Source organism: Mustelus asterias, chromosome 5 (assembly GCF_964213995.1).
Source record: "Mustelus asterias chromosome 5, sMusAst1.hap1.1, whole genome shotgun sequence".
NCBI lineage: Eukaryota > Metazoa > Chordata > Chondrichthyes > Carcharhiniformes > Triakidae > Mustelus > Mustelus asterias.
Window position 1 is genome coordinate 70,927,350 of NC_135805.1, and position 23,179 is coordinate 70,950,528.

At 43.2% G+C, this 23,179-nt stretch overlaps 1 protein-coding gene across 1 annotated transcript in view; it reads left to right on the forward strand.

Moving 5' to 3' along the window:
- Window positions 1–23,179, forward strand: part of LOC144493600 (synaptotagmin-like protein 2) — a 201,652-nt gene that overhangs the window by 76,937 nt on the left and 101,536 nt on the right. Inside the window, exons 4-5 of the mRNA XM_078212746.1 lie at window positions 4,897–4,960; window positions 5,750–5,798. Coding sequence (XP_078068872.1) covers window positions 4,897–4,960; window positions 5,750–5,798 — 113 coding nt within the window. The remainder of the gene's footprint in view (window positions 1–4,896; window positions 4,961–5,749; window positions 5,799–23,179) is intronic.

Sequence of the window (23,179 nt, forward strand, 5' to 3'; positions counted from 1 at the left end):
TTCTCTTCTCCTGAAAGTGAAAGATAGAATTCATCCTGAGTGCTTCCTCTCCCTGAAGATTCATTCCAGCTGGCACCCTCTTCACAGCCAGTTAGCAGGCTATTTCACAGTGGCACACCTCACCCTCCAATGCACTGATGCTAAGGCTGACATACCAGTCTTGGCAGCACAGGTTTCAGTGGCAGTTGACACACTCTTACGCCCCTGAGCATCCCATGGAACAGGCACCCAACTATTCTCCACACAGCTCTAAGTTATCTAAGCACTTACCCTTGCCAAATGCAAAAGATAATTTAACCTTTTGCAGCACTGAAGCCACATACAGTGCACCATGTCACGCTCACTGACCTACTGAGGCTACCTCGGCCTAGGCCTTTTTGGTCAAGTGGTGTGGCCTTCACTTGCCATTCTTAGGCATGAGAATGACCACCACCTCCAGGACTCTCAGGGCACTCATCTGAGAAATGGTGGTGGAGGGGAGTGGGGGGTGGTTTGCAGAGTGCCCAATAGACTTGCCCTCTCACCTTCTATGTCCACCAGGTATTGAAGACATGATAACTCTGCTCTTCACACAATTCCATTTGCCTCCACGCAACACCGCAGTCTCGGAGTGCTGCTTGCAGAGATTTTATAACTTTGCTGATTTCCCATTGGACCCAGTGCCCGTCTTGTTCCCACCCTGCCCGCATTATCAACCCAATCAGCAGATGGGTTTCATAGAATCCCTACAGTGCAGAAGGAGGGCATTCGGCCCATCGAGTCTGCACCTTCAACAATCCCACTCCGACCCCATCCCTAAAACCCCCTTGCATTTACCCTAGCTAGTCCTCCTGACACTAAGGGGCAATCCACCTAACCCGCACATCTTCGGACTGTGGGAGGAAACCGGAGCACCCGGAGGAAACCCATGCAGACACAGGGAGAATGTGCAAACTCTGCACAGACAGTGACCCAAGCCGGGAATCGAACCCAAGTCCCTGGCGCTGTGAGGCAGCAGTGCTAACCACTGTGCTATTGTCCCTCCCCCTTTCGTGCTGGGAGGGCCTTAATTGGTCATCCAGTGAGATGGGAGCAGGTTTTACATCCTGCTTCTGGCCCCATCCACTTTGCGTGCTCTCCAATGGTAAAGTTCAGGTCATAATAGGGTATAACGTTTTGGTGCCTTTTTCTGAAGAGAAATGTCCAAAGAACCTAACTTAAATGAAGGAATGATGGGGACGAGGGTGGGTTGGGGAGCTTGGCAGGAAGGAACTGAACTGAAGAGTTAAATATTTGCAGCATTTTTTTCAATCATTCTTTTCTGTACTTGAAACTGCTCTGCTTTTCTCCCATATGTAATTGTACTCTGCACATAAATGAAATGTCATCCTCTTCTGCTTTTACTGGTCTACAAGAGAAAATATTGATTCAAAGCATAAGGTGGGGTGTTGAAAATATGCATATCTCCCAAAAACCCATTCTTTCCTAACATTGGAGCAGCACTTCCATCCTGTACCAGATCAAATTGACTAATTCCAGTAGATTCCCCAGGGTCAGCTAATTTGTACAGTCTTGTCAATATCTGTGCAGGTCGGGAGGAAGAAATAAATGGTAGGGGCTATCAGTTCAAATCTCTACTATGAACTCTCCAAACCACGAATTTGGCCTATAAACTCTAGTGGGTCTGACATCTGGCATAAATGGTGTCACAACACCAGGTTAAAGTCCAACAGATTTATTTGGTAGCACAAGCCACAAGCTTTCGGAGTGCTGCCCCTTCATCAGGTGAGTGGGAGTTCTGTTCACAAACAGGGCATATAAAGACATGTCTTTATGTCTTTATATGCCCTGTTTATGAACAGAATTGCCACTCACCTGATGAAGGGGCAGCACTCCGAAAGCTTGTGGCTTGTGCTACCAATAAACCTGTTGGACTTTAGCTGGTGTTGTGAGACTTCTTACTGTGCTTACCCCAGTCCAACACCGGCATCTCCACATCATAAATGGTATGGCACATCTGTCACTTGCTCGCATACAGTTGGTATCTTGAGGGAGGCAGCAGTGGGAATTGTGGTGGGGAATGCCATCTCATGGGTTCCTCCACCATTAATGTTGTCAGATTGCAAGGGGCCAATTTTAACACTCGCCCACTCTTGCCCCCACATGAAATCACAGGAGCAAGCATATTATTAAAGAGTACAGAAAAGATTTACTAGGATGCTATCAGGTCTTGATGGTTTGAGTTTTAAGAAGAGCCTTGATAGACTAGGACTTTTTCCCTGGAGCGTAGGAGGCTTAGGGGTGATCTTATAGATCTTAAGATGTCTATAAAATAACGAAGGACATAGTGGAGGTAGATAGATAGTCAACATCTTTTCCCAAAGGTAGAGGAGTCTAAAACTGGAGGACATGGGTTTAAAGTGAGAGGGGAGGGATTCAAAAAGGCCTAGAGGGGCAAACTTTTCACACAGGGTGGTGAGTGTCTGGAATGAGCTGCCAGAGGTAGTCGTAGAGGGGGGTACAATTTTGTCTTTTAAAAAACATTTAGACTGTTACATGGGTAAAATTGGTATTGAGGGATATGGGCCAAACGTGGGCAATTGGGACGAGCTTAGTGGTAAAAACCGGGCTGCATGGACAAGTTGGGCCGAAGGGCCTGTTTCCATGCTGTAAACCTCTATGACTCTATTTGGCTGGTGGTTGCATACTTCTCGGCCCTTCCACACCAGATGTGGGCAAATCTGTCAATAAATATTTGGGGCCATAATCTCCAAATGTGACAGCAGTGCTTTAGATTACCAATCGGTACCATTTATTGGCAAATTCTGTGCAGTTTAATTCTGTGAGCCTGTGCTCATTACGAAACTGGGTTGTGCCACACTCTTGTCATGAGCATATGAAGAGAATTACGTTTTTACTTTTATAAAACGCAGCATGGTATATGGACAATTTGCCTTGGCCCAAGATGAAGTCTCGGGGTTGAGAAAAGGCTTTGGGAGGGGTGTAAGGTGACTTTTAAAATGTAAATATGGCTGTCGAGGGCACTTTGTTGACAAGACAGTCAGGATGCAAGATTACTCGTGGAATTTACAGCTCCTATTGTTTGGATATTTGCAGAAACTCAAATACAATGGTCTTCCCAGACTGAGTGTCTGCAAACTTGAAACCTAACAACCCAAGGTGTGGAGAAGCCATTTATCATAATCAAGTGTGAACGACTGGTATTCGCTCCCCATTGTGTGGCAATGGCTTATGACATTGAATCATTTGTGTGCACAATGGGAGTATTGATTCTGTAGTCACAGTAAATTTTATTATTCCAAGGACAGGTCATAGAGGTTTACAGCATGGAAACAGGCCCTTTGGCCCAACTTGTCCATGCCACCCTTTTTTAAAAAAAACCCTTAAACTAATCCCAATTCCTGCATTTGGCCCATATCCCTTTATACCCATCTTACCCATGTAACTATCTAAATGCTTTTTAAAAGACAAAATTGTAACCGCCTCTACTACTACCTCTGGCAGCATGTTCCAGACACTCACCACCCTCTATGTGAAAGAATTGCCGCTCTGGACACTTTTGTATCTCTCCCCTCTCACCTTAAACCTATGCCCTCTAGTTTTAGACTCCCCTACCTTTGGGAAATGATATTGACTATCTAGCTGATCTGTGCCCCTCATTATTTTATAGACCTCTATAAGATCACCCCTCAGCCTCCTACAGAGAAAAAGCTTCCTCCAGAGAAAAAAGTCCCAGTCTATCCAGCCTCTCCTTATAACTCAATCCATCAAGTCCTGGTAGCATCCTAGTAAATCTTTTCTGCACTCTTTCTAGTTTAATAATATCCTTTCTACAATAGGGTGACCAGAATTGCACACAGTATTCCAAGTGTGGCCTTACCAATGTCTTGTACAACTTCAACAAGACATTCCAACTCCTGTCTTCAATGTTCTGACCAATGAAACCAAGCATGCCAAATGCCTTCTTCACCACTCTGTCCACCTGTGACTCCACTTTCAAGGAGCTATGAACATGTAGAGTTCTGTAACTCTCCCCAACACCCTACCATTAACTGAGTAAGTCCTGCCCTGGTTCAACCTACCAAAATCAGTCTTGGAACAACAGCATTGAGGGGCCATCACCCAGCAAATAGAACAGAACCTTTCCGAAACAGACAGTCAGCTCAGGCAGTAAAGAGAGGGCCTAATTTGTTTTCACCTACAAGAATATCTTTCTTCTCTGCAGAAACCCACCCACGACTATGCATGAAAACGCAGAAAGTCACAACTTTCATTTATCTTCAGGCTTGCAGCGTTTTCATCTGAAAAGACTGATGATGGGCATGTGATCTTTTTCTTGGCATTCTATTAATAATCTAAATGCATATGTCATCTCTGGAGCTCTTCTTTTCTTCTGTTACGAATCTGTGTATTTGAGGGAGTGAGTGTTTTGTTGTGTTTGGGTGTCGCATAAATAAACATTTATTCTTGCTTTCAATTTAAACATACCAGAAAGCCTACCTGTGTCTATCCTTTAAAGTCACAACATTCAAAAGATATAAAACACTCCTTCTTAAAAAGTACATCTTGTTGTGAATGACCGCGAGGTGAGGAAAAAGGGGAAAAGTTATCCCCTCGCTTCTCCCTATCTGTTACAGTTGAAACTTCCGAGATTTGATGTGTGTCAGGCAGGTCAACAGAGGAAACCGCCTCATCCTATCACAACTGGTTGGATTCCAACCCTGATCCTAGAAGTAAAGGGATACTATTTAACCTATTCAGTAGTAATTTTTATGTTATTGTTCCAAATTTATAAAAACAGAAATGATATCACATATCCGGTGTGAACTTATTTTAGATTGTTCTAAGCCTTGCATTTCCTTTAATGTTGCTACCACTCTGACTTTCTTTAAACAGGCTGTTAGAAGAAGCAGAACCCATACCACGGACAAATGCGATGATGTCTCAATCACAGCTTCAGGTTAGAATCAGGTTCCTGACCTATTTAGCTGTAGTTAAAAATAAATGCTGCCTAGCCCGTTTACAATACCCTGGGTGAGAAGATGCCAACGTGACTAGCTCCCATGTTTCTGCCTGTGAAATCCTGTAAACCAGCTGCTAAGACGTACATGACAGCAGCCTCAGGTGATTCCTTCCCTATGCGCTTTCCTATGACAGCACGGTTCAAATTGGGATTCAGTGAATCTATGGGAATTCTGAGTTAAAACTATTGTCTTTGTGTTGGCGTTATCCTCAATTAAAATAAGGCTTGAAATATCCTCATCACGCCGAGCAATTGATGGCAAGATAGCCTTCTGTGTGATTTCGAGAAAAATTAAATGCGTGTTGGGAACTCCAGGGAAGGGTGAAGAATCGCTGAACCCCTGCAGTTTTTAAAAAAATTATGTATACAGCTGAATTCTGAAGATTAGCGATCAAGAGCAAATACATTTTCCTGGAGTATTTTAATAGATACAGGTCCCTTGTTTAAATTTGGGTGCTCTCATCCATTCATTCCCTTCAAAACATTGTCTAAATGTTACTGCAGAGGCTGCGTCTTGGCCAGTTTTGCTGCACAGGGATTATTGGTTGACTGATTTTTCAATTTATAAATACAACTTACTGAAACTGACAGTGGACTGCAAAACCAATAACACAGTTGCAAATCTAAGAAGTTAAAAGAGTCATTGCAAATGCAAGTGGTGAAATTGTTTGTCCAGATTGCATTCTGATTTAATTTTTTTGTCCTCAATATTTTCCCCAAATATAGGCAACGGTAAACAGACGTGAACCAGAAGATGAAGCAAGGATACGGGAAGGTACTTAACATCTATGCAGCTATTTTGAGAGACAAATTTAAGAAGCATTGAATTTCTTCGCTTGAATGTTCCTGTGCAAGTCATTAATGTAGTACAAGTTTAAAATACGCTTTACAAACAATATGAAAGAGAAATATCTGAGCTCATTATCTTATTTCCATAACCATTCTATATATTCATTCTTTGAACACTACCTATTTACCTAATGAGGCTCAATATCAAATATTTTCTAGCTGTGGAACCAATTACAGTTTCTCAGGTTGAAAAAAAATTATATTTGGAGATGTTTTAATACTATTAGTCATTTTTATATCGACACTGTTTTTAATCTCAATTCTGTAAGATGAGGCTCCATGAACTGGCATTTGGTCCTTCATCAAGTTTTATACGGACCTCCTATTCATCAAGAAAAGAAATGGGGCTGCACGGTGGCACAGTGGTTAACACTGCTGCCCCACAGTGTTAGGGACCCGGGTTCAATTCCTGCCTTGGGTCACTGTCTGCGTGGAATTTGCACGTTCTCCCCATGTCTGCGTGGGTTTGCTCCGGGTACTCATGTTTCCTCCCACAGTCCGAAGATGTGCAGGTTAGTGGATTGGCCATGCTACATTGCTCCTTAGTGTCAGGAGGATCAGTTAGGGTAAATGCATGGGGTTATGGGGATAGAGCCTGGATGGATTTGTGGTCGGTGAAGACTCAATGGGCCAAGTGTCCTCCTTCTGCACTGTACGATTCTGTAATTCTATGAAGACTAGGGAGCAAAGCTTGTAAGATCGATGGCAGGATTTCCCATACTGATGCTGGTTTCCCAGATTCCAAACACTAAAACAGCATTAATATAAAAGGTAGCTGTAAAGTATGGTCACAGAACATTGAGTAATCCTCATACCTAGCTGGTTAATGAGCTTTATTTACTAAGCTATGACATTTTTACACCCTTTTTTGTTCTTCTGAATGAGACATCAAACTTGAGGCCTTGGCTATTCAAAGACGAGCAATTTCACTAACCGTGCTCTGTATAAAAAATCTTTCAAGGTACTAGGGGCGTGGATGGGGCAGAGTTTGTAAGGAGCATCCAGGAGGGCTTCCTGAAACAGTATGTAGATAGTCCAACTAGGGAAGGGGCCATACTGGAGCTGGTATTGGGGAATGAGCCCAGCCAGGTGGTCGATGTTTCAGTAGGGGAGCAGTTCGGGAACAGTGACCACAATTCAATAAGCTTTAAGGTACTGATGGATAAAGATAAGTGTAGTCCTCAAGTGAAGGTGCTAAATTGGGGGAAGGCTAATTACAATAATATTAGGCAGGTACTGAAGAATGTAGATTGGGGGCAGATGTTTGAGGGCAAATCAACATCTGGCACATGGGAGGCTTTCAAGTGCAAGTTGATAGGGATTCAGGACCAGCACATTCATGTAAGGATGAAGGATAAGTATGGCAAGTTTTGGGAAGCTTGGATAACAAGAGATATTGTGAGCCTAGTCAAAGAAAAAAAGGAAGCATTTGTCAAGGCTTGGAGGCTGGGAACACACGAAGCAAGTGCGGAATACAAGGAAAGTAGAAAGAAACTTGAGCAAGGAGTAAGGAGGGCTAAAAGGGGTCACGAAAAGTCATTGGCCAGTAGGATTAAGGAAAATCCCAAGGCTTTTTATACATATATAAAGAGCAAGAGGGTAGCCAGGGAGAGGGTTGGCCCACTCAAAGACAGGGGAGGGAATCTATGCGTGGAGCCAGAGGAAATGGGCGAGGTATTAAATGAGTACTTTGCATCAGTATTCATCAAAGAGAAGGACTTGGTGGATGATGAGTGTGGGAAAGGATGTGTAGATAGTTTGAGTCATGCTGAGATCAAAAAGGAGGAGGCATTGGGGTTCTTGAGAAACATTAAGGTAGACATGTTCCCAGGGCCTGATGGGATATACCCCAGAATACCGAGAGAGGCAAGAGAGGAAATTGCTGGGGCCCTGAGAGAAATCTTTGTATCCTCACTGGCTACAGGGGAGGTTCCAGAGGATTGGAGAATAGCCAATGTTGTTCCTTTGTTTAAGAAGGGTAGCAAGAATAATCCAGGTACTTACAGGCCGCTGAGCCTTATGTCAGTGGTAGGAAATTATTGGAGAGGATTCTTCGAGACAGGATTTACTCCCACTTGGAAATAAGTGGACGTATTAGTGAGAGGCAACATGGTTTTGTGAAGGGGAGGTCGTGTCTCACTAACTTGATCGAGTTTTTTGAGGAAGTGACGAAGATGATTGATGAGGGTAGGGCAGTAGATGTTGCCTAGATGGATTTCAGTAAGGCCTTTGACAAGGTACCTCATGGCAGACTGGTGAAGAAGGTGAAGTAGCATGGGATCAGAGGTGAGCTGGAAAGGTGAATACAGAACTGGCTTGGTCATAGAAGACAGAGGGTAGCAGTGGAAGGTGCATTTCTGAATGGAGGGCTGTGACAAGTGGTGTTCCCCAGGGATCAGTGCTGGGACCTTTGCTGTTTGTAAAATATATCAATGATTTGGAGGAAAATGTAACTGGTTTGATTAGTAAGTTTGCAGACGACACAAAGGTTGGTGGATTTGCGGATAGCGATGAGGACCATCAGAGGATACAGCAGGATATAGATTGGTTGGAGATTTGGGCGGAGAGATGGCAGATGGAGTTTAATCCGGACAAATGTGAGGTAATGCATTTTGGAAGGTCTAATACAGATAGGAGATATATAGTAAATGGGAGAACCCTTAAGAGTATTGATAGGCAGAGGGATCTGGGTGTACAGGTACGCAGGTGGAGAAAGTGGTCAAGAAGGCATACGACATGCTTGAATTCATCGGCCGGGGCATTGAGTTTAAAAATTGGCAAGTCATGTTGCAGCTTTGTAGAAACTTGGTTTGACCACACTTGGAATATAGTGTTCAATTCTGGTCACCACACTACCAGAAGGGTGTACAGGCTTTGGAGAGGGTACAGAAAAGATTTACCAGGATGTTGCCTGGTTTGGAGGGCACTAGCTATGAAGAGAGGTTGGAGAAACTTGGTTTGTTCTCACTGGAACGACGAAGGTTGAGGGGCGACCTGATAGAATTCTACAAGATTATAGGGGCATGGACAGAGTGGATAGTCAGAAGCTTTTTCCCAGGGTGGAAGAGTCAATTACTAGGGGGCATAGGTTTAAGGTGTGAGGGGCAAGGTTTGAAGGAGATGTGTGAGGCAAGTTTTTTGCACAGAGGATGGTGGGTGCCTGAAACTCGCTGCCGGGAGAGGTAGTGGAAGCAGAAACGATAGTGACTTTTATGAGGCGTCTTGACAAATACATGAATAGGATGGGAATGGAGGGATATGGTCCCTGGAAGGTGTGGGGGTTTTAGTTCAGTCAGGCAGCGTGGTCAGTGCAGGCTTGGAGGGTCGAAGTGCCTGTTCCTGTGCTATAATTTTCTTTGTTCTTTGTCTGCATCGAATACAAAACGTCTAGATAATGGGTGTACGGCAGTAAATTTAGGAACTGTTTCAGTGACTTGCCAATGAGACACATGAAACAAAACAGCTTTCTCGAATCTTTAGCTGGGACATTCCTTTGAGCTGCTTCTATTCCACCAGTGTTACTTTGCTGGAAATGCAGCAGACATCCCATTTAAAATGAGTCATGCCAGCAAAGCAGGAACAACACTTGATAAATTTCCCTTGCCACAGGATTTGAATTTTACAAGGGGTCACTTGATCATCACACCCTTACTGGCTGTCTGAAAGCATTGGCCACTTTTATACCTAGTTTTGTAGGAGTCTCAAGGATAACATTTTAAACTGACTTCAGTTGGCCTATGGCTCAGTGAGGAGCTGTACTTAAAGGAAGTCTCTTGTTGCGATACCTCCAACTTAATTTCCATTAAGGGCATGATAGAGCTCTGTCTTTAGTTATGTTGGAAGTGTGTGTGCGTGTTTTACCATTTATGAGGTTGTCACAGCATTGGTGTTAGATTTTGGTGCGGGCTAGGGAAAACCCAACCTGTTCATTTTTGCTAAAGACAAAATACTTTGGATGCCACAATCTGAAACAGAAAATACTGGAAAAACTCAACAGTTTGACAGCATCAATGGAGAGAGAATTCATTTTCGCACCTTCTGAAATGTCGACCTCTCTCATGCCTGACTTTCCTCAAGGTTTTAGTCTTTTCACACACAGATCAGGTTTACAGTGCATTTTGCGAGCCATCTAGAATGCGTAAGGCAAGTGGCTATGGAGGCAGGTCTCAGTGCTCCATCACAGCAGCCCATCCATCAACATTGTTTAATGGTCACCACTCACTCCCCTCACCTCCACTCCATGCCCTCCCTTATCCCCTCAGAAAACCCATGCTGCCTCCCACCCCATGATACCCCATCTCACCCTCATCATAGAGTCATAGAGGTTTACAGCATGGAAACAGGCTCTCCGGCCCAACTTGTCCATGCCGCCCTTTTTTCTAAACCCCTAAGCTAATCCCAATTGCCTGCATTTGGCCCATATCCCTCTATACCCATCTTACCCATGTAACTATCTAAATGCTTTTCAAAAGACAACATTGTACCCGCCTCTACTGCTACCTCTGGCAGCTTATTCCAGACACTCACCACCTTCTGTGTGAAAAAATTGCCCCTCTGTATCTTGCTCCTCTCACCTTAAACCTATGCCCTCTAGTTTTAGACTCCCCTACTTTTGGGAAAAGATATTGACTATCTAGCTGATCTGAGCCCCTCATTATTTTATAGACCTTTATAAGATCATCTCTCAGCCTCCTATGCTCCAGAGAAAAAAGTTCCAGTCTATCCAGCCTCTCCTTATAACCCAAACCATCAAGTCCCGGTAGCATCCTAGTAAATCTTTTCTGCACTCTTTCTAGTTTAATAATATCCTTTCTATAATAGGGTGACCAGGATTGCACACAGTATTCCAAGTGTGGCCTTACCAATGTCTTGTACAACTTCAACAAGACGTCCCAATTCCTGTATTCAATGTTCTGACTGATGAAACTAAGCATGCCGGATACCTTCTTCACCACTCTGTCTACCTGTGACTCCACTTTCAAGGAGTTATGAACATGTACCGCTAGATCTCTTTGTTCTGTAACTCTCCCCAACGCCCTACCATTAACTGAGTAAGTCCTGCCCTGGTTCAATCTACCAAAATGCATCACCTCGCATTTGTCTAAATTAAACTCCATCTGCCATTCGTCAGTCCACTGGCCCAATTGATCAAGATCCTGTTGCAATCAAAGATAACTTTCTTTACTGTCCACTATGCCACCAATCTTGGTGTCATCTGCAAACTTACTAACCATGCCTCCTATATTCTCATCCAAATCATTAATATAAATGACAAATAACAGTAGACCCAGCACTGAACCCTGAGGCACACCACTGGTCACAGGCCTCTCAGAATGCCCATGCCACGTTCATTCCCCCTCAGATCCCCATGCTACAGCCATGTCTGTTCCATTGCATCTAAGATCCCTTGTGGCACCCAAACCCTCTCAGATGCTGTATGCCGTCCCATATCCCCTCAGCCCCCTGCCACCATATGCCTGCTCAGACCACCATGCTACCTCATCCCACCAACTCGCATACCATCCCATGCCCCCAGACTGTCCATGTCACATCCGTGACACCTCAGATCCTCCATGTCACCCAATATGCCCTCAGATTCCTTATGTCACCCCATGATCCCTCAGAACCCCAATGCCACCACGTGCCATCTCCATGTCCACCATGTATCTATAGCCATTTACCCAGTATCCATTAGGTACTGTCCTTAGGAGCCAAGTAACAGCAGTGGAAATTATGGGGAAAAATACACCTCCAACAATCTATATAACCCTGAATTAAAACACATAGGAAAGTAAATATTGTGTACTCCAAGAAAGCACCAAAGGCATATTCTGTTAATCCAGTTGTCAATCATTCTTGAATTGTGCCACACAAATGCCAGGCAATGACCATCACCAATAAGAGACAATCTACCCACTGCCCCATGACATTCAATGGTGTTACCATCACTGAATCCCCCACTGTCAACATTCTTGGGGTTACCATTGACCAGAAACTCAACTGGACACATAAATACAGTGGCTACAAGAGCAGGTCAGAGGCTAGGAATCCTACAACGAATAACTCACTTCCTGACTCCCCAAAGCCTATCCACCATTTAGAAGGCACAAGTCAAGAGTGTGCTGGGATACTCCCCACTTGCCTGGATGGCTGCAGCTCCAACAACACTCAAGAAGCTTGACACCATCCAGGACAAAGCAACCCATTTGATTGAATGTTACACAAACATCCACTTCCTCCACCACTGACGCTCAGTAGCAGTAGTGTGTACTATCTACAAGGTGCATTGCAGCAATTGACCAAAGATCCTTCCAAACCACTTCTATCTATAAGGACAATGGCAGCCGATACATGGGAACACCACCTGCAAGTTCCCCTCCAAGATGCTCACCACCCTGACTTGGAAATATATCGTCCTTTCTATGCAGTCGCTGGGTTAAAATCCTGGTCCTGAAATTCCTTCCCTAACAGCATTGTGGGTCAACCCACAGCACATGGACTTCAGCGATTCAAGAAGGCAGCTCACCACCACCTTCTCAAGGGCAATTTGAGATGGGCAATAAATGCTGGTCAGCCAGCGACACCTATGTGCCACAAATGAATTTTAAAAATCAATAGAGCTGAAGCCATGCCTGTGAAACCAAGCCAAGCATTCATGATGGCTACAGCTGTCGCTACCTTGCCCAAAACTGACAGAACAAATGGTGTCCCATTTCTAGTTCAAAGCAGAGTGCCTTTCAATCAATGCAGGGGAGCAGGAGCTGAGATATTCTCAACTTTGATTAACAGTCCAATTATGTCAGTTGATTTAAATAACAACACAAAACTCATCAGCAAAGGCTGAGATGAAATTTTTGAAACCTTTTGTAATGCATAATGCCAAATTGAATAGTGTTGTTTAGCACCAGAACATTTACACAATGCTGGTCAATATAAGGGTCAGCTTATCTTTGAAGGACAGATCCCTATGATAAAATGTTGCATTAAAGCATACCTATATGACAATAAGCTATATGAGGACCTGTATGAAAGCCTGCTTGCTGGAGATCCTGTTGGGGCTCCTACTGGGGAGATGGGTGAATAGGGAGAGCCATTTGACTCAGGCTGCAAACCCGCTAATTATATTTAAATGTGTGGTTTTGAAAATGCATCAGATTCCTGCCTGCTGTGGGTGGAAACTGGTCAGGGTTGGCAACAAGGTCTGGGAGGGTCGTCGCAGGTTTGGCATCGGGCACAGAACCCGCTTCTTCGCCAACTCCCAATTCTTCTGAGCATCGCGATTCATGACTGGAAGTGATGGACCTGCAGAATCCCTTTCCACCCCTGGAACTTCCCAAACGGAAAAAAAGGCCACAAAATGGGTGGGATAGAAGTAAAACTGTTTTCCTCTGGGAGGAAATAAACACATGCAAAGTTTTGCACTTCAATTCTTGCCTCCATTTAGAGATGAAAATCTGGCCTTCGCCCTCAAAGGTTAAACTTGTTGGTCCTGCATAAAAGAAGCACTATATGACCATTAATCTACCATTAGTTGCACCCTGATTACAATCTCAGCAGTTATACTGGGAACATGCTCGTAATGCTTTTTTTTAATCATAGATTCCGGGCAAGTTTGTGGTTCCAGCAAAAAATATGAAGCCTGTCTGTCAATGTAAGCAGGGAAATCCAGCACCTATCCGCCCAACCTATATTTCTACAGCCCAAAGCCTAAAGGGATGTCTGGAAATCATTTCTCTCCACCCTATCCCCAAATCTCTCCTTTCCTTCTGCTGTTCAGGCTGCTTCTGTGACCTGGTCCTTAATGGTGGGGTGGAACCATTTGGGCTTTTCTAAGGTGGTTCAGCATCTTGGCCTCTTGATGACATGTTAACCCCTGTCTGAACCGAAGACCTGTGGACACCACCCCTCATTCTCCCCCCACCACACTCCCCAACACAGGAAACCTCCTGCGTCTGGTTCTAACTAGTTTACTATAATATGCCTTATAAGTCAGGGTTGACAGCTTTGCCTCTTACTCTTAGGAGGAGGTGGCTAAGAAGGCGTATGGTGTGCTGGCCTTTATCAATCGAGGGATTGAGTTTAGGAGTCCGGGGATAATGATGCAGCTATATAAGACCCTTGTCAGACCCCACTTGGAGTACTGTGCTCAGTTCTGGTCGCCTCACTATAGGAAGGATGTGGAAAAGATTGAAAGGGTGCAGAGGAGATTTACAAGGATGTTGCCTGGATTGAGTGGCATGCCTTATGAGGATAGGCTGAGGGAGCTTGGTCTTTTCTCCTTGGAGAGACGAAGGATGAGAGGAGACCTAATAGAGGTGTATAAGATGTTGAAAGGCATAGAGAGGGTGGACTCTCAGAGGCTTTTTCCCAGGGTGGAAATGTCTGCTACGAGAGGACACAGGTTTAAGTTGCTGGGGGGTAGGTACAGGGGAGATGTTAGGGGTAAGGTTTTCACACAGAGGGTGGTGGGCGAGTGGAATCGGCTGCCATCAGTGATGGTGGAGGCGAACTCAATAGGGTCTTTTAGGAGACTCCTGGATGAGTACATGGAGCTTAATAGGATGGAGGGTTATAGGTAGGTCTAGAAGGTAGGGATGTGTTCGGCACAACTTGTGGGCCGAAGGGCCTGTTTGTGCTGTAGTTTTTCTATGTTTCTATAAGTAAACTCTCTGGAATGATTGTGGCTCAGGCTTAAATAAACCTCTCCTGTTTCTGAGAGATTCTACTGATTTCTTGCTGGATTTTGGGCAGGACAAGGTACAAAATCTCAAGGGATTTTGGCTCCTTTGTGTAAAAGAATCATTAGGACCTCATTTAGCAGCAGTAACTCAGAGGTCATTAACTGCCCAATAAAGATAACACGTTTGGTTATTCATTAGAAACAAGCACCTCACCACACAAGAATACCAATACGTAGTCGGATACAACTACAACACATCAGAATTGAAATTCAGGAAGAAGTTGAAGGATTAAGAAAGTGAATAAATGTAATTAAATAATTCGCACAAAACACTTAAAAACAACAGAATGAATGATATGTTCTTGCTCATGAATCATAGACGGTGTCAGTCTGACAAGCATAATGTCACATGAGTTACATTCCTTCTACATTTCCACTCAACATGGCACATGTAACGTTAATGTGAGAGCTTCTCATTAAAACTACATCTATTTCATAACAAACATGATGGATGATATATTGGGCTAATGTTGATGAATTATGCTTGAAAATACTTCTCCAATTCTGGTAATTCTAGCATCTGGCATCTCATTTTTGCATTTCACTAATGCATCTATTGTGATTCATGCTGCAGGAAACTAAGAAAGAAATTGCCTATAAAGTTTGGTTTTGGTTTCAATCATGCTAGGCTAGTGGTGTACGTGGGAGAAAAGTCTCGAAGCAAAGTAAAAGTGCTACTCAACTATGGTCCATCCCTGCTCCTACTCTTTATGTTCCCCAATGAGATTTCAGTAATCATTTTTGTTATCTAATTTTTGTGTCAAGGCGCTCAAAGAATCTAAAATAACCATGTCCTTCTTTGTGGTTTATTAAAGGTAATGTGTAAATCTGCAATATATAATAATTACAGGATTGGGAGGCACTGCCACTTGTAGAGGGCAGGTTACCAGGATTGAATGGTAGAACCATCGAGATGAATATTTAAAATACGTAAAATCAAAGTTTTTATTTTGTTGATTACAATATAAGTTTAGAGTAATTTCCCAAAGTGGGGCCACTATGTTGACAAGACTGCTCAATGTGAAAGTAAAATTAGACCATTTGTACATTTAAATTGGTCTATGGAGATTGATTGGCATTTTAAACTCCCAGTACACTGGCCAGCAAGTCCAGCTGAGCACAAACCATCATATTGGGGAAAGAAAATATAGGCATTCAGATCCCTGCCTGAAATAGACATTAGACTCTTTGCATATGCAAATAAGAAGCCTAACATCAGTTTTAGGCCCACACTTCTAGTTTGGTTTGCTCCAAGGCCCTCAATAAAGTAGACTTTATATTGCCTGAGACCTACATGCAAGTTTTTTTGCACTTACTTACTTGACCACACATTCAACAAAAACTCAGCACCTCTGCAGGCTCATCCAATCAGAGACTCTCCTCCTCACCCTGATCACCACTTCCCCAAAACCTCACATTCATCATCATTCCTGCTCCCTACTCAAATCACCACCCCATCTTCCCCCTACTCCTCCTCTCCCTCCCCCAACATCCACACACATCTCCACCAATCCCAACACCACTTACCTGAGCCTATGCAGAGATTGCAGCAGCCTGACCTGCTACCTCTCCACCGGGTGCTCCGTTATAATGAGGCCCAACATTGGATGAACCATAAGCCTCACTATTCAGGTACAGGATGGCAATACTACATGTTTAATAATGGGCATGCCTGAACTCCTAGTTCATGATTTTGGCCAAAATATCATTGTTCTATTAGAAATGATTCATAATTCCATTTTTCCAGCTCAGGGTGGCATGGTGGCACATAGTTAGCACTGCTGCCTCAGCGCCAGGGACTCGGGTTCGATTCCCGGCTTGGGTCACTGTCTGTGTGGAGTTTGCTCACTGTCCCCGTGTCTGCATCGGTTTCCTCCGGGTGCTCCAGTTTCCTCCCATAGTCCAAAGATGTGTGGGTTCGATTGATTAGCCATGCTAAATTGACCCTTGTTTTGGGGGGATTAGCAGGGTAAATGTGTGGGGTTACAGGGATAGGGTGGGATTGTTGTCAGTGCAGGCTCAATGGGCCGAATGGCCTCCTTCTATTCTGTAGGGATTCAATGAAATTGACACCTGAAAGGTTTACATTATGGGAGGTCATAAATATACAGTCCATGATTTTAAATACAATATCCAAAGATGTGCTCTGATAGAGTATGGAATCACTCCCTATAATGTTAATTGCAAAATGAGGAGTGATTGAACTCAAAATACTCTTTGCATCCATCATGAATCATTCCTTTACAAAGGACAGTGGTCAGGACACAGTGAAGGCTGGGAGCTTCTATTGTCTTGTACAGAGATTAATCCTTCTGCAACTAGATGCTGGCAACTGAACTTTTATTTATAACGCCCCATGCAATTCTAGTGGAGCTTCTCACGTCCAAACATTAACAAGGACACACTGGTTCTCAAAAAGCAATTATTCCTTTAATTTTCAGAAATAGATTTTGGTATAGGAAGGGCTCAGCACAGCGGCAAAAACAGAAAAGAAATCTAGCCTTTTTCTCTTCAATTGCTCCACACATTTACTCCTATGCGAAATGTTGCACACAGACGAAAATGTGGCTCTTATTGCTACAAGAATTCGATTGAGTTGCACTCTGGTATATTGGGTATAATTTAAACTGGCATTTTTAACATTGCTGTGTAAAATACAAATCTTGAGTAGATCGATGCGAAGACAGATTTGACCAAAAGCTATCTCTGTATTGATTTAACATGTGTAGTGGTACTAAGTACTGTCAGTCTGATAAGTTATCATGACTTCAATCAGTTTCGCAACTTCAGTCATCAAATCAAAGAAAAATATTCCACAGGTTGTTCATAACTCTTTGGAAACTCAGGGTTATTCACTAACTTACGGTCCCTGTATTTGAGGAAAGATGTAGTGGCATTGGAGGCAGTTCAGAGGAGGTTCACTAGATTGATTCCAGAGGTGAGGGGTTTGTCATATGAAGAGAGATTGAACAGTTTAGGCCTATACTCTCTGAAATTTAGAAGAATGAGGGGAGATCAAATTGAGGTATTCAAGATGATAAAAGGTATGAATAAAGTAGATGTGGAGCGGATGCTTTCGCTGGTGGGGCATTCTAGGACGAGAGGTCATAGCCTTAGGATAAGGGGTAGCAAATTTAAAACAGTGTTGAGGAGAAACTACTTCTCCCAAAAGGGTTGTGGAATTCACAACCCCAAACTGTGGTGGATGCTGGAACAGTGAGTAAATTTAAGGAGAAGTTAGACAGATTTTTAATTGGTAATGGGTTGAAGGGTTATGGGGAGAAAGCAGGAAAATGGGGACGAGGAGCATATCAGCCATGATCGACTGGCGGAGCGGACTCGATGGGCCGAATGGTCTAATACTGCTCCTATATCATATATATCTTATTATTCAACGTAAGAATGCTGTTTATGTCAGTTATTATATATGTCCTACACAATTGTTGTCAGATATGAGCTTCAAATCAGCTTTAAGATTCTAGTTCCTAAGTCTATTATTCTAATTCTCATTCAAATTTGTTTATTGTTTTAAAAAACACATTCTGTGATTGAGATGTAATTACATGAAGCCGTTATGATAGCCATTGTGATAATATAGCAAGCATTTCTTTTGTTAAAATAGGAAAAATAGATAAATGGTAAAAGTTGTGAAGAATAGATTCAGATACAGAAGAATAAAAAGCGAGTAGCCTTTAAATTAGAATAGTGAATTTGTGGAATAAACTACCTAGAAGTCAATGGAAACAGATGACATTGAAATAGTTATGAAAGACTGGATAGATATTTGACTTAGCAAGTGATTGTAGAGAAGGAAATAAAAAAATAAACACTGCATTGCGCTTTGAAGACCTTCCCATAACCAGAGTAATGTCTTAAAACACAGTATGGGAAAACTGGAGAAATACACTCCCTGAGCCAAAGAGGAAAGTAGGAAAGAGTTAGGTTGGGGTGAAAGCATAGCTGAGTTGAGAAAATGAGGTTTAAAGGCATATTTGTGATTTCTTTGAATGATTTTAAATCCTGTGTTATACAATAAACATGACTAATTTTATTATCTAATGTTATTCATTCAAACTGGTATAATTCTTAGATTCAGTAAATTCAGTCGTTTCTTTTATACCAGCTGCATAACATCAGACAGACAAGTTCATTGTATGGACAGGCAATTTGTAAGATGCAGTTTCCCATCCTGCCAGCTGGCAGCCCTGTAGCTGTTTGATTCGTGGGCGGCACGGTGGCATAGTGGTTAGCACTGCCACTTCACAGCGCCACGGACCTGGGTTCAATTCCAGTTTTGTGTGAACTATGTGGAGTTTGCACGTTCTCCCTGGGTTTCCTTCAAGTGCTCTGGTTTCCTCTACAATTCAAAGCTGTTCAGGTTAGGTGAATTGGCCATGTTAAATTACCCCTTAGTGTCACAAGCTGTGTGGGTTAGGGTGATTAGTGGGGTAAATGTGTGGGATTACGGACATTGGGTAGGGGGTGGGCCCAATAAAGAACAAAGAACAAAGAACAGTACAGCACAGGAAACAGGCCCTTCGGCCCTCCAAGCCTGTGCCGCTCCTTGGTCCAACTAGACCAATCGTTTGTATCCCTCCATTCCCAGGCTGCTCATGTGACTATCCAGGTAAGTCTTAAACGATGTCAGCGTGCCTGCCTCCACCACCCTACTTGGCAGCGCATTCCAGGCCCCCACCACCCTCTGTGTAAAAAACGTCCCTCTGATGTCTGAGTTATACTTCGCCCCTCTCAGCTTGAGCCCGTGACCCCTCGTGATCGTCACCTCCAACCTGGGAAAAAGCTTCCCACTGTTCACCCTATCTATACCCTTCATAATCTTGTACACCTCATTCTCCGTCTTTCCAAGGAGAACAACCCCAGTCTACCCAATCTCTCCTCATAGCTAAGACCCTCCATACCAGGCAACATCCTGGTAAACCTTCTCTGCACTCTCTCTAATGCCTCCACGTCCTTCTGGTAGTGCGGCGACCAGAACTGGACGCAGTACTCCAAATGTGGCCTAACCAGCGTTCTATACAGCTGCATCATCAGACTCCAGCTTTTATACTCTATACCCCGTCCTATAAAGGCAAGCATACCATATGCCTTCTTCACCACCTTCTCCACCTGTGTTGCCACCTTCAAGGATTTGTAGACTTGCACACCTAGGTCCCTCTGTGTTTCTATACTCCTGATGACTCTGCCATTTATTGTATAACTCCTCCCTACATTATTTCTTCCAAAATGCATCACTTCGCATTTATCCGGATTAAACTCCATCTGCCACCTCTCCGCCCAATTTTCCAGCCTATCTATATCCTGCTGTATTGCCCGACAATGCTCTTCGCTATCCGCAAGTCCAGCCATCTTCGTGTCATCCGCAAACTTGCTGATTACACCAGTTACACCTTCTTCCAAATCATTTATATATATCACAAATAGCAGAGGTCCCAGTACAGAGCCCTGCGGAACACCACTGGTCACAGACCTCCAGCCGGAAAAAGACCCTTCGACCACCACCCTCTGTCTCCTATGGCCAAGCCAGTTCTCCACCCATCTAGCCACTTCTCCTTGTATCCCATGAGCCTTAACCTTCTTAACCAACCTGCCATGTGGGACTTTGTCAAATGCCTTACTGAAATCCATATAGACGACATCCACGGCCCGTCCTTCATCAACCGTTTTTGTCACTTCCTCAAAAAACTCCTCCAAATTTGTAAGGCACGACCTCCCTCTTACAAAACCATGCTGTCTGTCACTAATGAGATTGTTCCGTTCTAAATGCACATACATCCTGTCTCTAAGAATGCTCTCCAACAACTTCCCTACCACGGACGTCAAGCTCACCGGCCTATAATTTCCTGGGTTATCCCTGCTACCCTTCTTAAACAACGGGACCACATTCGCTATCCTCCAATCCTCAGGGACCTCACCCGTGTCCAAAGAAGCGACAAAGATTTCCGTCAGAGGCCCAGAAATTTCATCTCTCGTCTCCCTGAGCAGTCGAGGATAGATGCCATCAGGCCCTGGGGCTTTGTCAGTTTTAATGTTCCCTAAAAAACCTAACACTTCCTCTCTTGTAATGGAGATTTTCTCTAACGGGTCAACAATGTAATCAAAGCACACATTTAGCTGCTTTTTTGAAGAGTCGGTGCCGACTCAATGGGCTGAATGACCTCATTCTGTGCTGTAGGGTTGCTATGATGTTTGATGAGATATTAATTGGTTAAAAGTGAGATCTGCTGGGGAGGAACATTAAGAGTTGTCCGTCAACTGAATGACTTGGACAGTAGTTCAAGCAGCAGCAGGTTTCAGTGGTGGCCACTGCTGGGGCTCCAGGTAATCCCCGAACAATAGGATCTAATGGGATCTGGACTGAAGGCAAGTCCAGGATATTAACAGGGTTGAGCTGGCAGGCCCCAGTGAGTAGATAAGGGAGATGGGAGGGTGAGAGTTAAATGGGAGAGGGGATATGACCTTGTTGGGGGAGGGTTGCCTCTGATGGGCATGGGGAACTCTTAAAGGTGGCACACCATCCTTGCCCAACACCAGTCCTTTTGCAGGTAAAATAGTGGCAGGGATGGCTATTAATTGCCTCAATAGGACAAGAGTAGACATGATGTCTTCACTGCATCAGTAAAATGGAAGACAGGTTGGGGGCAGGTAGGTAGGTAGTGGATAGGCCATGGACTCCATTTTACGATCCTGCCCACCTTCAAACCTGCTGGCAGGGGACCTTAAAAGTATCACCTTACGACAAGGAGCTTGTTCGCAATAGCCATGGAATCAGATGAATAACCTCAGTGCACAGCCGAACATTCAATTTAATTACCCCAGGTACTCTGAGCATTCATAATCCATTCTGCCATATGCCATGGTTTGATTTTTCTGCCATTCTCTAGAATTGTTATTGGGTTTTTTTCTCTCATTCAGTGGAATATTTAAATATCACTTATCTTCAAGGGATAATTTTCAAGTCCGTGCTCTTGTCAGAGAGCTTCACTCATGATCGACCATATCAAGAAATAATTACTGAGCTATTGACAATGTTCCGCCCATTAGTACTAATGGAGAGAAAATTGAGGAGAGAGTGCCCATTACATTTTGATATATACAGCAATAAGAATGGCTCTTCAACGTGAACAGGAGAAATTAGCCTTTAGGTCTCAGGATGTGGGCTGTTTTCCCCCATTTCATTTGGTATTGTTTAGTGATACTTTTCATTTGAAAGTATACTGTAAATCTAAGCCAGAAATTGCTAATGCTAGATTGGCGAGAATAAGTGTCAGGTAGTTTGTGCTGATGAAGTTGGTCGATAATATTTTGTGACAGTTCATCTGAAGCATTTGATTTTGTACTTTTTCCAATTTCTTTCCACGGTTTCTGTTTCTCTTGTAAGCATTTTCATTTAGTTTTTAAATTCCTTATCGTGTGTGCATTGTTATTTTTGGGTGACTGCCTATTCAGAACTTGTCAGGATTCATAAATTATAGGGTTTTTAAAAAAGTAAAAACTGAAAATATTATCTTGAGCTGCTCACGTGAGGGCCCTGTCGGCCAGCATTTGAGCAGTTCCTGTTGAGGTTGGGTATCCGGGCTGTTCTGTTTCATATGTTCAGTTTATATGATCATTCGTGTTTATATTAGTGAAATCTGAGTTCCTAGTGCTCCTAAGTCTTCATTTGAACAGTCTTCCTTTATTTTTGCAATGAAGTTTGTTACTTGTATAAATTGTCAACAAGTTGGAGGGTTTGTGGGGGGCACACTCATTTGATAATGACTTGTGCACATGTAAAGAGACACTTATTGACACTGGTGGTGGGTTGTAGAGTTAGGAGCCACACATATTCACTTTGTGAATTCATCTAAAACTGATGAAAGATTGACTTGTCTATGAGAAGTTTAACGAGGATTGAGAAATTAACACTAAGCTTCAATAGCAATAGTCTGTATAGTGTGCAAGAAACAATACTTTCCACTATATACTAATACATGTGACAATAAATCAAATCAATATTCCCATTTTGTTTTTCATGCACTTGCATGTGGTTTTACATTGTTAGCATACTCTTCCACTCTGAACCTGAGTCTTTCGTCATGTTTTTAGGTTGTTGTGAATAACTGGGGATTATTGATTGAATTTCACTCTGGAATGTCAAGCCATTGCTTGTCATTTTCTGAGGTCCCCAGCATTAAATCATGTAACTCAGCATTAAGTAGCATTAAATACCTAGTTTTGTTCCAGATGTTACTCTAATCTGTGGTGCAGAAATGGAAATGTCACTCTGTTACTGCAGGAAGATTTTCTGAGGTTAAAAGCAACATGCAGCGAACTCTTAAACTTGCATTGTACCCATCATGGGAGACTTCGACACTGATGTTAGATGCCATAAGTGGAAATGTTTCTATTCCCCAGCAGTGATTACCATATCATGAGGAAGACGCGGTTGATTTCATGAAAGATAAATTGATTAAACATTTCATTTGACAAGAATTATTTACATGTTTTCCAAAAGACAGTATGCAATTTCTTCTTGGAATCTTTATGTAGAGTTACCTTTTTGGCTC